The sequence below is a fragment of the Larus michahellis genome, chromosome 4, assembly GCF_964199755.1.
Source record: "Larus michahellis chromosome 4, bLarMic1.1, whole genome shotgun sequence".
Taxonomy (NCBI): Eukaryota; Metazoa; Chordata; class Aves; order Charadriiformes; family Laridae; genus Larus; species Larus michahellis.
The window spans coordinates 56,510,573-56,529,074 of record NC_133899.1 but is presented as its reverse complement, the minus strand read 5'-3'; the positions used below and the strand labels follow the sequence as shown (position 1 = coordinate 56,529,074).

General features: G+C 34.7%; 1 protein-coding gene across 6 annotated transcripts in view; it reads right to left on the bottom strand.

Annotated features, from left to right (window-relative positions):
- Positions 1-18,502, bottom strand: part of FMN1 (formin 1) — a 200,199-nt gene that overhangs the window by 16,272 nt on the left and 165,425 nt on the right. For all 6 annotated transcript variants that reach the window (XM_074584990.1, XM_074584992.1, XM_074584991.1 and 3 more), the window contains one exon: positions 2,231-2,282. In XM_074584990.1, coding sequence (XP_074441091.1) covers positions 2,231-2,282 — 52 coding nt within the window. The remainder of the gene's footprint in view (positions 1-2,230; positions 2,283-18,502) is intronic.

The window sequence follows — 18,502 nt, the reverse complement described above, 5'->3', positions numbered from 1 at the left end:
ATATTCTTCTTTACAGTTGCCAATACATCCTAAAACTAGAACACAGTAAGTGTAAATCTGGAAAATAAAATAAAATTAAGAGGTGTATTAAAGACTTGTAAGGAGTCCCCAACTATTCAACAGATGTCACTTGAGCAACAGATGCAGCTTCAGCAAATACTTCTTTCTTAACTTATACTTGCATTTGTATAGTCCGCATTGCATGCTTTCATACAGAATTGCCAAGGTTAGGTCAAGCTTTTTCTGCCTTAGGTTGAGATTCAAGGTTTTAGCCAGGCTTGAAGAACATAGAGTAGAGAAGTTACCCCCCCAAAATAAAGGAATATATACTCCAGCTGCTTCACAAAGTGAAGAAGCTTGGATTTCAGCCACAAAAGCCAATATACTCTGGCTTTTTTGATACTTTAAAGATGGATACAGCTTCTAGGACATGCTGAAGAATATCACATATTGTTCAAGGTGAGCTATTAATATTTTTTTAAATGCTCATATGTGATCAACTTTAGCCTTTTGAATTTCTTACATAGGTTTTGTATGAAACACGTAACTATATTTTGAGTCAACTGGTGATCCACAGTAAAGGAATCACAATGAAATAGGTAAGAACAAGCCTATAATATTCAGAGTTGAAGAGTCCTGTAGTGACACTACAAGGAGAAAATAAATAAATAAAGATAAAGCTAATGCAGCTTTAAATACCCATGTAAACCATTCTGGGATTTCAAACCCTAAAAATACTAAAATAATACTTCAGTCATAGTCATATGGTTAAAACACGTCTACTGGGCAATGTAATTTCCATTACATTCACTTTGGCCAAATATTTCTCAGCTGTTCCTACCCTTGACTAGGTTAGCTGAGCCAGGAACAGCAAGACCAGAAATTGTCTTCTCAGGTTTGCTTCATGTAACAGCAGCCCTGGTGCCATCACGCCCTCTTCTTCCTAAGGGAACCCTTCTCCACCCCAGCTGTGGCTGATACAGCTGTCCCTGCATGCTCCAGGATTCTAAATTTCTGCACACTCTCTCACTCTGCCTTCATCCTGATGCTTACTCCTCCTCCCCTCTTCATCTTTCATCTTCAGCCCTTCCCCCTCAATGGCACCGTTTTGTTTTCACCCAGCTTAATCTAGCTTCCTGGACTGTTTTCTGACTTTCAAATGTAACACATCTTTTTAGCAGTAATTTAAAATACTGAATGTTTAGTTAGCAACTGAAAAAGCCAAACTCTGTATCAGACGACAAATTCCTTAAGTCAACTGCAAATTAATTCTCCGTGCCCTGGAGAATCTACTCTGCTCCAGAAAGGCTACAAAGTAGGTAGAATACAAAAGAGCCTGTACCACAAAAGGTAGGTTTGGAGCTGAGTAAAAAGGAAACAAGCCAGCCAGCCACCCTTGCCAAATGAAATTAAGAAGTAAAGCCCCAGTTGATGTCAGCCAACAGTTCAGCCAATTTAGGCACCTTCTGCAAGCAAATGGAAACAGTTCACCTAAGACTTGAACTGCATTTGGGAGGTGCCTATCTCCTTTTTCCTGACTCTCTAGGAAGACTAATCTAGGTGTGTCAGTTAGGTGGAGTGACTCTGGGCTCAGAAAAGTAACATAAAAATCCAAACTACCATAGATCTGCCTTTAATGATCACAAAGAAAAAATATTGATAAGAAGTTAAAAATTAATTTACTCATGTTGATTTATAGCAGTTCCACATAACTAACACAAACAAGGTTAAAGGTAGATCCTTCACTCTCACAAAACTTCAATTTGGAAAACAATATTTATTAGAAATACTAACTTATTAAATATTTTACTATCTATCTAAAAATGAATTCGTCTCACTTCTCCCCCTATTTTGTCTCCTTTGGCCTAAGTAAGGCATAGATACTCATGCAAAAAAACCATTAGGATTTCACTGGTTTCATAGTGTACTGCATTCAGTAGCCTAAGTGATGAAATACATTTTTTACTACATTAAGTAGTTAATCAGTTATTATGCTATTCTGTAAAACTCTGACTCAGTTCAATGTTGACAGTAATCAAAACCTCAAACACAGTACGCTGTCTGGCTAAAAACTCAACTGAACTTTTTCCTGGAAGACTACATATGAATTTTTCAGAAAGCATATTACTTCTTTGAAGTACAGATCCTTTTCCCTATTTAATTTAATTCATAAGATCAATAACATCTTTGACCAAAATAAACTGTTAGAAAACACTAGCAAAAACCTTACCATTTTTGTGCATTTTCCAAACTGCTCTCTTCTTTTTTACGTTCTTCTTTAGCTGCCAATGAAAAACATTTCAAAGATATAGATTACTGCCTTATTGTTTTAGAGATCCCACAGATTAAACATCTCTTACATTCAAAATTGGATAGGTTGTATACTAAATTTAATAAAAGTTATAAACATTTGTTAATTTTAAATTTTTATTTATTTTTTGTACCTAAATGAATGCTTCTAGTGTACCAATAAAGTGTATTCGATTGGAAAAGTAATTTAAAATCCATACTATAATATATAGTGGTAGATATTAATCTGAATGAAAAGCAAATAATTAATGTTATTTGTTATATATATGTGTGTGTGTGTGTGTCTTAAGTTATGTATGTTTCTTTATTGTTGCAGACCAGAACTTAAAAATTTAAACCTGTTTTTGCAGTGCAAATAATTGGGAGTTCAATTGGAACTGAACAGGTACCAAACATAGTTAACACCAACTGTTCCATATAGCTATCACATTTTGTTCAGGAAGCTGGAAAATGAAAACACATGTACTAAGCTTTAAAAGTATGGTATGTACATGATTTTTTTGAAAAAGCAGCCAAGAGTTTGAAATATGGTTAGTGAATCTAAGCCCCTCTGTTACAGAATGCTCACACGAACTACTTAAAAGGAATTGATTTTCAAAGGATGGGCATTCTCCACTTCTGAAATTGTTTCCTGAGCTGGATACTCAAGCAAAGCACTAGTTTTTTCAAAAAATGTTGATCAATTCTTCTTAATACAGTGGAGCAACTTTAGCTGGGGCAGAATACCACATGTGTTCAACAATATTAATATACAAAAGTTATTCCTATTATGCATTAGAATAATCCTGTAAGAGCCAATATTAACATAAACAGAATTCAGACACTTTATATAAAGATAAAGAACTCTATCCTTTTGCTGCTCAGGCTATAGGAGTGCATTGTCTGGTTGAAATACAGTTACAAACTTGAGTTTACAGACAAGGCCACTGAGAAATTGATCCTGAATGGTTCCATTTCATTATAAGGCTGCCAACAGAGAGGTTTGTACTAAGACTTCAAAACATTTGCTGTTAACAAAACAAATTAATTTCAACTTATATGTTTACCTACATTGGGCAAGTATGCTTTATTTCAGTTTCCTCAGTTTCCTTAAGTTAAGAATATAATAACAGCTATATCAGATTGGCACAGGGATTCATCTAGCCCAATATCCTGCCTCTGGCAGGCACTGAAGCGGGTGCTCAGTTAGAGTTAAGGACCAGGACAAACACATGATCCCTTCCCTGAGTGTTCTCTGGAGATTCTGTAGTTCATACAAATGTCTCCTGCAGTGGATGTCATTTCAACGTAACTCTCAATGGATTCTCTCCCAAGAACTTGCTCATTCTCTGCTTAAGCTTTTTAGCTTCTACAAACTGCTGTGGCAAGTGTTCTATAGCCTTACTGCATGTAGCACATTTTGCTTGTTTTGAAATGGACTCCTGATATTACTCTCTTGTATTAGAGAAAAGCATGACCGCAGTGATCATTGAAATACAGTGACTATTGTCATCAGCTTTTTGATTAGGATACTTTTGAAGCACCTTTCCTCACTGTCCCCATTTATTGAGCATTGATTTGGTTTGCAGATAAGTTTTAGTGCTTGCAAACTAATTTCCATTAGGAGGAAACTAAACAGGAAGCTCCACAGCAAATGCACTCCAATAATTAATAGGGACAAAAGGACCAAAATAATGCTTGACCCTTCACACAGCTTTGAAACATAAATTAGAAACGTTCACCTCAGACTAAATATAACTCAAAGCCTAAACCTCTACTGTAAACACAATGGCCTCAGCTGCTTCAATCTGCTGATCCAATCCTACTGCACCAAATTATTCCATAATGCAGCTGTAGATGTTCTACATTACACATATACAGATTACATAGAGGTCCTTCAAAATGAGTTCGCATAAGCTGCATTTGGTAAGGAGACTCCCTTCTGTCTGGCCTTGGAGTCATTAGGCTTGACCAGCTTTGAAAATGACAGGGAACTGTCAAAAGTAAAGTTTGCTCATCTGTCTCACATCTAAATGCAAGTTCTTAATATGCTCTGCTGTTAGGATTTGGCTAAGTCCATATCCTGAATAAAGCATCAGATCCTGTCATATGACAAGCAGACAATCTTAATCAATATATGTTCTTTGAATATAAATACGAAAGCCAGGATCAATTAAGAATTTCTGTGTCTTTCTACAGACAAGGGCTTTGAAAGGAAAACAGGTATTTACAAAGCATGCAGTTCTAATTTTCTGTAAGAATATTCTTTTGTAATACAGACAGCTATAGACTCTGAAGACCAGCCACTAGTCTTAGTCATCTTGCTTTCTGTATCTAGCTCAAAGAATAAGAGAATAAACGGACTATGATCTTATGAATTTGCCTTATGAACCTGAGATATTTCTGGTGACTTCCTTTTATGAAAATGCAGAAGTAAGCATTTGAAGAGTCATAATCCTGTAACAGTTCTAAGAGTGAAACTTACTAGAATGAAATGGTAAAAAAAACCCCAACTTAGTTCTTCTACATATTTCTGCATTCTTCTACATCCTACAGTTCTTGCTGAGGATGGAACAGCATGCCAAATACTATTTTGAGAACGAGAAACTACCAGAAAATATTTATTTTTAATGGGTCTGATATATGCATAGCAGCTTCCGGTTACAACAGAACCAAGACCTCTTCATGCATCAGGCTACTACGAAATAGGTCCCCAAACAACAAAGGAAAGAGAATATTGGATACTGGCACAAACTAGAAGTTGGAGGTCAGTAACTAAAAGAGACAAGCACAGAATGATGAAGGACAAAGAAGTATAAATGGGTAGACACAACTGCACAAAAATCTCACAGCTATTCTGCCACTCCAGTCAAAATTTTTAACGCTTAATGAGTCTGACTGGATAAATTTATCCAGTATTATAAATACTGGATAAATTCTCTCTGGTGTTTCTTTCAGACCTTAAATATATGAATGCAAGTAAGAAGGGTAATTCACACAAGTCTACTGATCTAGTTGTACCCATTACAGCTGTCTTATTTTTCAGTATCCTACTATTTTCAGAATTGAAAGATCTAATGTGTAACTTTTTATAACTTTTCTAAGCATTCTGGAGCAATGACACTCTTCAAAATTATGAGAACACTCAGAGAAGTAGCAGTTAGGATGGAGACATTAGAACTCTTACTTTTATATTCCAAGGCTGAGTTCATGTGGTTCAAAAATGTATGCTTCTTGAACTTTTAGAGATTGGTAAATTATAAATTGGTAAAAGAAAAACCCCACCCTAAAACAAGGTATTTGATTTTTTTCCCCAAGGAAGGAAATAGATAATTTCTGACTCGTCTTCCAATGAACCACAGTTAAGATTAATACAGAATCTAGGATAAGACATAGACAGAAAAAAAAACAATCCCAAAACTCAAACAACAAAACCCCTACTGACATTACTCTCTAAACTTTATAGAGCCTAGATAGAGGTTGTTCAAACAGCGACAAAAGGTTATTGTGAAATTTTCTAGGCTCACAAGAACTCACCTTCCTTACTAGTCAAGACTAAAACTGCTTAAGTAGTCATGCTGAAAGGTAGTCAAAAGATGAAACCCGCCCTGGAACTTTACTATCCCTTTAATCAAAGATTGAGGAAGAAAAGTATATCCGCGGAGAGGTTCAGTTGGGTTATCTTTTTCCAAAAAGTCAAGTATCACATTCTATGACATTACTGAGTAAGGAGAACAAGCAACAAGAGACCTTATTTTCTTGGTCTTTCTAAAGCATGAAGACATACCACCATTTGATAACAGAGACTCAAATATCTTAGAAATTATCCATTGCTGATATAATTGGGTATCAGAAGCTGAACTCAGAAGACTCTATGACTAAAATCTCCATATATATCTCCAGTATCAAGTACAATTGTTGTATGAGGGAAACTGTTTTTAATAGCCCTGTTTAATCAGTGACTATGCAGAGCGGGAGAAAAAGCTCAAAGGTGGCCTACTAGATGGGTAGAAAGACTAGAGAGGATCATCAAAAGCAATATCTATTTTTGTACAAAATTCCGGACATGCTCCAGAAAAAAACTCCTAGACGCTATAGCAATACAAAGAACAGCAGGATCAACAGCGGGATGAACTTAGCCTCTTTTGGTCTTGGTTTCAATAGATCTGTTGCCAGTGAAACTTTTCGAATTGACTTAATTTTTAAGAAATCCTTTACTCAAGAGTTACTGGCCTACAAGTAATAATATGGAAGATAGATAAAATTTTCACAGGGCACTTGCTAGCTAGCACACGTCAGTTCTTTGAGCTGCAAAGAACTATCATGACCAATCTCATGAAAGTGAGCTTTCCTAAGGGTTGTTATTTTAGAGACCTGGTGGGTTGACCCCAGCCAGTAGCTATGCACCACACAGCCGCTTGCTCACTGTCCCCCCTTCCCCTGCAGTGGGATGGGGGAGAGAACAGGAACAGCAAAAGCAAGAAAAACCTTACAGGTCAAGATAAAGTCAGTCCAATAAGTGGAGGAAAGTGGAAGAAAAAAGCAAGTGATGCAAGGTAATCACTCACTACCTCCCACAAGTAGATTGATGCCCAGCCATTTTTGGAGCAATGACTACCTCTCCCAAAATCCTTTCCCCTCCTTTTTTATTGCTGAGCATGACATTATCAAATTATGAAGTTTCAGAAATTCTAGAGTAGGTGCATATCCTGTTCTAGAAAGAGATATAATCAAGAAAAATCCATCTGTCTAGAGCTATACATAAAACCTGAATTTTCTGCTATTTCTCCATTATTTTATTGAGTTACTTTTAATATAACTCTGCCTCCTGAGAAATAATATTACTTTTAAGATATTTCTATACAAAAAAGTTCTTATTACTTAAGAATTTACTTCATCGATAAACATAGCAAACAGGAGAGAATAAATACAGTGTAAAAATTTTAAAAATTTAAAAATTTAAAAATTTTATATTTCAGAAATAATAAAAAAACCTTAAGTGTTCTATGTGCAGATTCCTAGCAACTAATTTTTCTCATATGTATTACTTGATTAACTTTCTTTAACTAGTTACTAACTTCCAATTGGTAGGCTTTAGGAAGTCATGGAATTCAACAGAGAGCCTGTAAATAACATGTAAATATTTCATTGTATTAGATTGTATAGACTGTATTAGATTGTTATTGTATTAGATTGATATACATGTATAGATTTCTATTCCAGTATATGAGAAAGCAAAAAATCCTCAAAACAAAAGATCCCACACCCATCAAGAGATCTTTCTTCTATTGTACCAGTTAGGCAAGAAGGTCTGGGAGCAATGGAATCAATGAAGCCTGGCCTATTGTGGAGCTATATTTTAGGGTTAGTTCCCAGACAGATTCATTAATGTTTAATTAAGGGTTGAGTTCATGATACAGCCTTTCTCTCCCTGGAAGGCTAATAGGGTCACTCTTGTCTATTTAGCCACATTTTTTTTATTGAGATTTTAGGCACTTAATATCTTAGGATCTCTAACTCTGTCACATTTGGTCAAAATCGGCCAATGCATTAAAAATTATTGGCAGGGGAACAATCAACGGGCAGTGCGATCACTTAAGCCTTGTTTCCTTTACCTCTTCTCTAAATTAGAAAATGTCACGTATTTAACATGGGATTTGGCTATGCAGGTTTTTTTTAGATGGTTTAAATACTGGTATAGACATCTTAAATCCTTTCAAAACAATTTTCAGAACACTTGCTGCCATGAGGTCTTAATCATCCTTCCCTGAAACAGTCCTTATAAGTTTATTTTCCTTTGCAGTGGTACAAAAATTGTTTTTAACTAAGAAACCCACATCCAATGATGAAAACGTACAAATGTTTCTATCGTACAAAGAGTCTCTGTGCAGTCTTGGAAAGCTGCTTAACAAACAAGTTTCCCCACAAGTAACCAGGAATATGAGTTACCAACCTGCATCTTAGGTACTGAGCAAGTACTAATTAATTAACATTTATCATAAAGAAACTGTTAAACATTATAAAAAATTCAGCACTTTTAGTGTTACCAAACCACAACAAATTTTAAACATTTGTATACACACAGAGGCACACAGCACCAGCAGAACACACTCAAGCAACACAGTCAAGAAAGTGTTTATTATCATAGGTAATAAAAAACCTAGGAAATTATGTTTTCTTTTAAAAGTGATAATGCTGTCTATAAATGTGCCAGAAAAAGTGTTGAAGGTCATTTTACCAGAACATTAGAACTAACTATGAAGAAAAAAAAATTATATTTATTTTTAGTCTTATGTGTCTTAAACTGTATGTTTCTTAGTACGAAGCTATTGAATTCTATGAGAGTAGATTTTTAAATTAAAGCTGTTTTTTTCAGTTAGCTTCTACACAAAAAGGTAATTGTTTCATTAAAATTAGGACTAACATTAGTCTTACTTTCCTGTGTTCTGGGGTTATTAATTACAAGGCAAGAATAAGCATTATATTCTTCAATTTCTTCAAATTAAATTATTTGAAACTGCATTCTGTTAAAATGCAATCAAGCCATTAATCTCTCATTCTCCCACACTTGTGATTCCAGAGAATAAATATTTTTTTAAAGCCTATTAGTAGTTAAACACTATAGAAATATATTCTAATTCTAATTTCTTTTTAATAAACTCTTATAATGTTGTGGTCAAATTCCAAGATTAATCTTTGAGATGACTAAATGTATCTAAACAGTTTATGGAACTGAAAAATTATTTCTAATCCTTTCAAACAGAACAAGGTTAAATCCAATCTGTTCTGTGTTTGGAAAAACTAACTATCCGGATTATCTGTAACTACAATCTCCTGTTGTAAGCAGAAGTAAAAACTTTAAGTATCAGCACATTTTTAGACCAAGGACAATACTTTTAAATAGTTGAATAATTATTAAAACCAATAAGAAGCAAGAGGTCTTCTCAAAAACAGAAGGAGGATATAAAAAAAAAAAGTTAATTTGATGGTGAACCAGCCGCTAATCTGATGGGTAAAGAATGAATAATTATACAGATATAATTAAGCTAATTTCAGAAAAGCTTGTGAAATTTGTGGCCTGAAAACTTTTAGGAGAGAAAAGCCATAGCATTGCCTCCTCCTGTGGAATGGTAACAATGATTTATGAAGCTAAAGTCATTTCTGCTGATTGAGCTCAGTCAAGATTGGTTTCACATGATCAGCTAAAGTACAGCAATGCGTGATGTGTAGTGGCCCCACATGTTTGAACACACTAGGACATGCTCTTCTAGGTGATCCAAAGGATGGGGGTGGGGGGTTAAAAGCTGCTGCTTTGTTTTCTGTACATTTTCCCCTCATTAGGATACACTCCTCCTGCAAAGTAAGCCACTTCTGGTGGTCGGGAGCAAAGTCTCATTGTAAATGCACAGCAGGATAGTGGCAAAGCTGAGATTAATTCTCCATAGATTTATATAGACCTTTCTCACTGTTGATTGCTTGTACTGTTTCAAAGGTGCGTATGTTGCCTTTTTTTATTGCTGGTTACTGACTTTATTCCAGCATATGGTGGTTGGCGCCATGACACAAAGTGAACATTTTATACTAGAATTAAAGTGGATATTTGACAGTTTCTGTCAGAAAGTTCAGAGCAAAGAATTTGTGAGACAAGATTTATTGCATATTTTATATGGGACACATCTGTTTCTTTGCTACTTTTTTGTTTAAATAAAAAAAGCAATGAAGGTTCTTTAAGAAACAAAGACTATCAATAAAAAGCATGAACAGAAAAACTACATTATTGAGAACGAATTTAATCATTCTGACCTTCTAAAAATGTGCTGCTTGGAAGTATGACAGTCACCTTCCTCTTTTTGTTCAGGCGTATAGACAGGATGGGGGAGGAGAATTAAGCCCAAACTGATTCTCAAATACCCAGCTACCCATATTTAAGGGTAAATCAAATCAAAATGAAAATCAAATTAAATCTAGGTATTGATATCAGATATTCACGTTTTAAAGTAAGGTGAAATATTAAGGTAGATTTTGCGTATTTTTTTTTAACATCCATAGCTGCACTTCAGTGATGTTAAATGTGCCAAATGAACACTCCTTGTTTTGAAAATCTCTTATAAAACTGCAGATCAGGTATACAAGGTATGCAGCAAACTTTTCTACATTTATCTGTTAACATCACTGAACCTGATATATTTTGGTTTCTAAAGTTCAGTGTTTTAGTCTTCATCATACCTGAATCAAAACTGAATTTGGAGAACACCTAGCAGGATCCTGTTCAAGAAATAAAAGAAGTATGCCGTATACAAGAGAGAAAAAAAAAATCTTTCAATAAAACTCTGAATTTTTAACCAACAACCTTCCTGTTTATAGAGATCCGTATTTACTATGAAACCTTAAGATTCAGCTTCAGAAATATGAAATGTAAATAAGTAGAATTAAACAAGAAAGCATAAGTACAAAATAAAGAAATTATATTGCTCACATATCACATATGTCTTTATGAAAAAGCACACGTGTCTTATTTAACTTTTACTTAAAGAACGCATCAATAGAAAAACCAACTCTGTTGGACTACATACATTCTGCACAAATAGTTATGAAAGTTTGTTAAAAACATAGGCTCAATTATTTCCCAAACAAAAATGTAGTAATTTCCTCTACAAAATCACAAATATTTTTCAAATTATTTCATACTACCAATGTATTTAATTCTTGGTTTTAACTCAAAGTTCTTCTACAATTTAGATTTAGACAAGAAAACTTATCTAGCTACGAGTTTGAAAGGCCTGCAATTTGAAACAAAATGTAAAAAAGAAGCAAACTTGGACCTGCAACATTTCTCCTTCTTGCCACAAATACAATACAGGATACTAACTTTAAAAAATATTTTGTTAGGATTCTTTTAATCAATGCTTTTACAAGAAACACCAAACTGCATTCAAGTACTAGGCATACATTTTTTCTGAGCTTGCCTTCTGTGTGATAAACACATAAAGAATATATTTTTTAAAAAGGCTCTCTAAATGTCTAAATAAAAAATCTACTATCCTCTTGACGGGGAAAGGATGATGGGAAAAGTAAAGTATGTGTGACACATCAGTCAGGCCATTTAATTAATTCCTAGAAAGCACTCAGATACTATCATAGTGAGAGAAATGAGAGTGTATACAAAAGAAAAACGATCTCAAGTTAGCTTAATTTAAGAATGGGAAAGTAACAAAACAAGGGTTATTATTGCATCTACCTGATCTATTTTGGCTTTTTACAGCTTGCTTATTGTCTCTTGAACTGTATGCTGGGAATATCTTTATTTTTTTCCCCCCATAGTGGAGGTAAACATTTTTACATTGTTCATGTTTATCCTCATGTGAAAGGAAAGCAGAGAATATGAGTATTACGTAACAGGACCAGGGAACGTGAGTGCAGCAGCTGAGCCCATGACTATCTTATTGTTTATGAGGTACCTCCTATCTCTTGGAAGTAGCTTTTACTCAATAATAATAGTAGGACCATGCAAAAGGCAGACAGTAGAATAGAAATATATGCAAATGATCATTTAACTGAAATCCTAAAAAAATGGAGGCAATTCTAACTGACCTAGTAGAAGAGTTAAATATAATTGTAGTCATAGTTGGCTTTAGTTGACTACCATTTTGATTCTATCATCTTATCTATTAAAAACACAAAAACTATTTCTGAGAATCATAATTAACACAAACCATACCAATAACGTTTGTATCTAAATTAATTCTGCCATACTAACCCAGTCATAGTGAGCATAATTCCTCTTCATTTTTTTCTCTGTTAGAACAACAAAGTCTTGAATGGACTTAAAAAATGATATGCAGAGTAAAAGTAACAATATACTATGGAATTTGATGCGTCTGCATCTACAATGGCAGAATAATCTTTACATCAAATATTTAATAGGGCAATTTATTTTACAACATTTTTGGAAGTGATATAAAATGTTTGGAAGTGATTTTTTAAATTTGAAAAGCAATTTTAAATCTTGAGACAATTTACTTAATTCATATCAAAACCAAAGCAATATCAAACTACATTGAAATGAAAAATGACTGGCATTTAAAAGGCAGGAAAGTCAAAGTTCCCCTACCATTATTTCAAACAGAAATGGAGAGTCAGCTCTCCTAATTAAGCTTGGGGATTCTCTGTCCTAGGAACTGCCCAATTACATGTAAGCAAAGAATCCCTGATGTGGAAAGCTTAAATAATCTTAATCATAAATACGCCTTATTCAACTGCCATTCAACTCTTAAGTCAATGCTGGGTCAGGCTCTTTGTGCAAACTCAAGGTAAGGAAACACATTATAAACATTTACTGATTAACTGTACTGATAACTCTATAGATAATCAAACCACATTTTATAGAACAGTTTTTCCTTTTAGCATTGTATTCTTTAACATTTTTCTGCTTGGCCACAGAAGCTACACTGTGGTGTCTAGTCAGGTATCGCTGCCTGGGGCACTAGGACCCTCTCTGATACCATGTTCCATTTCAGAGATGGCAACAGTTTGCGAAGGGAGTTTTCAGGTTGTAAGGCATTCTCAAGATGGAATTCTTCATGCACATGCTTTGTACAAATAATTATATCCTAAAATAAGCTTTACAGTAGCTGAAAAGAGGTCCTTTGAGAAATATTTTTAGACACTTTCGAAGTAGATAATTTGGGACAAAGTTTAGATAGAAGAAAAATCATGATGCTAAAAAGCTTGGATTGATTTACACGCCATGAAAGAAGTACTGTTCCAATCAATTACATACATACATCTCTTAAGAGAAATAAAACTACTGATTTCTCCAACTCTGTCAAGGTGTTCACAAAGCAGGACTGCAGGGGGTCTTTGCAGAACAAAGGTACATTTCAAAATATCTTGCCTTGGCATCTGAAGTATTTAGGCACAAAGATATTACAGAAGTTGTTGCAGGAAAAGTTGAATGATGACCTGAAATCAGACTTTTCCTACATTTAGAAGTCAGTCTTATCACAGCTGTAGTTGTACAACACTGTATCATCCGTATGTTTTTACTCTGTTTTGAGTAAATTTTTGAGTTTACAATTAAACAATTTTGAGAGTTTAGCACCAACCTGGTGCTTTGTGTTTTAACTAGCTTCAAATTTCTGAGAATTGCCCTGTGAACATTGTGATTGTTATTTTTTCTCAAAACAAATGGTCCTGCTACATCCTGTTCAACAGGTTTGGGTGTCAAATTTATTTATCTTTTTTCTTAGAAAGAAGCTTCCTTCTGATTGCTATTTCCTGTCTGGCCTACAGATTTTACCTGTTATCATTGCTTAAAAAAGGAAAACACAGTTTACACCATAACAGAACCTAATCCAGAGAGCTCCAATTTCCTCATAAAATTTTCAGCACCTAGTATTTTTATCAATCATGCTCCAAAGCATTAAAACAGGATATTCATGTGTTTGCACAGGTCCAAAACATCACTGAGAAAAACGATCAACATACCAAAAGTATGAAAGAAATTCTACATAAATGCGTACCAGATTAAGTATGTTATTGCCATAATCAGTTTGCATTATGGTAGCAGAGAAGGGTATTTCCAAGCTTAATCCAAAGACTATGGTGTGAAATTACAGAGTATGTGGGACAAACATAAGGTGAGAGTGACCAATGTGATGGTAGGTATTAAAGTCTTTTTAGAGCAAGTGTGTTTGGGACTTTCATTATTTATTAAGTGCATTAATATCTTCTATCCAATCCTTTCCACTTCTTGAGTCTGCTCTTTCCTTGCAGTAATATCTTCTATATATGTAAGCACTTGCTCATAGGATAAATAATCTAAAGTAATTAATCAGTGAGCATCCTGATTTCCTGCCAAGAAAAGTTTTGACAGGGATTTAAATTATATTAGTTCGTTGACTTTAAATATCAGACAATATAAGACAAGGATGTAAACAGAGAGGAAATTCAGATAAACTGCATGCTAGCGGTGTTGACTGCAGTACAGCGACAGAAGAAGATAAGTAGATAAATAGGAAATCATGGGTAAAATTCATAAGAATACAGTAAAGAAGAAAAAAGCAGCTGGACGAAAAGACTAGCCTAATAGGATCCCTGTGAAAAACCAACGTATATAACCTATGGTTCTGTTTACCTATAAGCCTCTGCTATAGGCTCTGGAAGAAATCTCGTGGAATTGAGCAGAAAATAAGGGTTTCAATGATAATTTAAGAGACTGATAGACACTAGACAGCTGATTGTGGTTATACGAAAGGTACCAGTAATACTATGTATATATTTTATAACTATCACATACATCATAATGTTTTTGTATTAAATCAAGGGTATCAACACTAACATTCGTTATGTCACTCAGTCGCTACTAATAGGAAATGCTTCTGTATCATGAAGTGCCAGTGACTTTGCAGCAGCCACGGTAATTCAGTATAACACAACAAAATTGAAAAGAAGCAAGAAACTGTTGTCTCTAACAGATTCTTTCCTTGGCTTCTAAAAGAAGATACCATTGCATTTTTAATTACAAGTCCTTCTAAATTACATTGATATTACACATTCTAAGGGAGTGCAACCCTCCAATTTTTATCCTAAGTCATGATATAGAGGAACTTATTATAGCAATTTGATGTATATGTGTCTCAAAAATAATCAATTGAAAGTTTCCTGAAAAGTTATAGTTTCAATTAACATAAATTTTCAGGACTTTGATGCTGGTAATTCTGGTAGTGTAGGAGGAAACATTCATTTCAGAGCAAATTCTTGTTCTTTGAATCAGCTCACTGTCAATATTGCATTAGTTAGAGGCATATGGATGCAATCACATTCCAGGACACCTTATTTGGTGTCCTATGGACCAAGGCTATTGTCTAACTACACAATCTCAAGAGTACCACAGCAATAAGATTCTGTGCTTTGCAGATTCATGCCAATTTATGTAAATCACTCTTTCATCTGTTTAAATACAACGATCTTTGAGTGATGAAAACAGTTATGACTGTCACAAACAGTTTGAAAGATTAAAGAAATTCTGCTGCTGGCATATAAAACAGCGTTCCACATCTAAACACAAACTTTGCCTGGTCTGTAATGTCATTGCTGGGAAGGATAAAAAGTTTAAAGCAAACATTATCACTGCAAGGAAGTATGACATATTTTTCATGTTTGACACTGGACATAAATATCCTCCCACACTGTTTAATGTGAGAACTGCACATGTGTGGCAGAGATAATAAAACATCTCAGTGAAAACAAATGAAGGGGAAAAAAGAGTTATGATAAGTAGAACAGAAAATAAAGCTTTGAAGTTAAAAGTCTTCATATTTGTACAGTTTATTCACAAAAGGAAGACTCAGTAGTTGATATGCAGACTGGATAGTCACAGAATCTGCAAGAGAGTCTGACGTCCTGTAGAACTGGTTATCTTTACAGAGAGAGGTTCTTTGGTTGACAGAAGCAGCTTCATAATTGCAGGTAACAGAAAATCAGGGCAACGGTAAAATCCTTGTAAATGCTATTGCTCTTCTGCTCTTGTTTTTACGCACCATATTTCAAAAAGCAGCTGTTACTGAAATTTGGTGCTCTTAAAAATTATTCTTGATTTTCTTGCTTCACTTATTCAACATCAAAAAGTTCAAGAGCTTGACAAATACAATGGAACACAAGTACCATAATCCGATATGTAGATTAAAGTAGAGGAGTACAACACTATTGGGAAGACAAGTATGTGACTTAGTTTCACATGCAGTTCTAGAATATTATTTTTCTTTCTTTCTGTTAATATTCTTCTTGGGGAGAAAAGCTATATTTTTATTGCAGAGAAGTAAGAATTATAAATACTCCTTAGGGGTTTCTGATGTTTTGGGAAGTCATTACAGGCAAGCTCTACCAAACTGCTATGAATAAGGAATTAAAACATAATCTCTATATCTGTTTTAAAAACAACAATGTAATGTTGTCAGACTCTTAAAGGAAACAAGTGCCAATGTAAATGTCTTCCTAATCTCTGACTGTATTAAAATTTATAAAGGTATGTCCTGTTGACACTAAGAGAGAAATATAAAAAATTATTGTACTGTGAAAATGGTACTGATAATAGCGTCTTGGAGAATTCTTGACTTCTGATTCACTACTACTAAATGACATTAGCATCCTGCTTTATACTTCATAGACTGCTTTGGGTTGAGAAGCAGTAGAGTTTTGAATGGAAAGATTTTTTTGCTGTAATAAAAGAAATTATACTATCATGCTCCTACACTCAAAATACTTACAGAGCTATAAACTAAGACAGGAAGTTGCTTTCCCTGGGCTAATACAAGACGTGCTGCTAGATGAAGAGAATAAATCACCATGCATGAACACCTAGAGCGCAAGAACAACATTTAAGATGGAATATTTATACACGGAGGAACAAGTAGGAAATAATCAACGAGAAATCAAAAGTCTGCCAGCTGAAATATACACAGTAGAGTTAAAGAAAAGTTGGTGGCATAAATTATAAGCAATTATAAGATGGTATTTTATGTACTGTTGAGGAAGAAAACGGAAACAACTAAAGTTGGATGAAAATAAGATGGTAACGAGTAATATGATGATAAAATTATTTGAGTAGGGATATTAGGAATGAAAACCAGCAGTAATAAAAATATCCCCCTGGATGCTAGCTTGAAATCAAGACCTAAATGATTTACGGTTTCAATTATTTGGTTAAAAGAAGTCAAATATACTTCAACAAGGTTTCACTTAGAACTCTGTGATCTAAAAACCAGTGATTCCAAATAAAGAATCAGTATTTCATATTCTTACTGCTGAACAAGTTTGTAAGAAAATACAGAATCACAGTATCCAATGAGAATTTGTTACTTAAATTGAATAAATTATTTATCTGGAAATAAAGTTATGAAGGTGTAACTGAGCGAGGCATGAAGGCATGGAGACATGCATGAGAAAGGAATTAACAATTCTTTATGTAATGGCAGTGACCTAAATCAAACAATTCACGTGAAATTGCTTCACACATTTGAAAAGGCCAGGACCTAGCTCTCTGCCTTTTTAGGCAGCCAGGTATGTTATGGAATCGCACAAATCTCCCTGTTTATCCTCCCTAGTCTCATGTCAGAGAGTGTAGCGGTTTTGATCAGAGTTTCTGGCCAGTACACGTGGATGTTGTTTTTCCATAACATTTCTTAATTTCTTGGTATAATCCCCCAAAGAATAATACAAAACAGAAAGTAGTTAACATACAAGCGAAGGGGGCTAGCCTTAATAGAATTTATTTCTCGTTTTCTTCCCCACTGGACTGCCTCAACAATCCTCTACGGGGCATTCCAACAGGCAAACGAGGAAATGTGGATCAAAGTTCCTGCACCAGAAATACATTAAAAAGCGCAATAGACTGGATGCTTGCCCAGGTAGCTACTGCAGCCTGGCTAAAATTATTAAGAAAAAATCACTCAGCAGTAAAAAACATATTTACTGACATTTTCCATGTGGTTGCTAACCTTGTCTGAAAAATGCACCACCTCCTGACATAATGCTGTGGTCAGTAGCTTGGCCCATGAGTCTGTTTTTCTATTGTACAGTCCCATGACTGCACAGTGTTCTTTTACGTAGTATAAGACCTACAGAAGTTGTAGCAAAGCAATGAACTTAATGTTTCCGAAGTGCTAGGCTAGAACTCTAAACACGGGACAATTGCTTTTCCTATAGGATTAATCTCAACTGATCTACTTTATTTGACAAATCCCTCCCTCTCCATTTTGCCTGTCACCTTGGACACTTCAGTGTATCACGTGCCTTTCCCAAATAGCTTTGCTTTCCACTATTAATGATTTTCAAAAACTGTTCTGTCTTGACATCAGGCTACTTGCTTCCCAGGCTCTGTTGTAAACTAAATGCATTCCTTTAATAGCTAAGTCTCCATCACCAAGATGCTTTCTTCTTAGAGAAACGCAGAGAGGCAGCTATGCTTTTCCTATGCTAACTGCTATGAAGCATAAAGACTTTTTGATTTGCACATTCCAGTATATGAGGGAGGAAATCGAGCCCAGATTAAAGTTTTTACATACTTTCTGACCTGGAACCAATGAAGGGGAATTTGGGACCCGATTTTGCAAGATCCTGCATGAATCTGTGTTACGCATTTCCACATCTATTAAAATGGACAAACAATGTGAAATAGTCAAGCAGCAAAATAAGAAATTAATTTTTTAAGGCT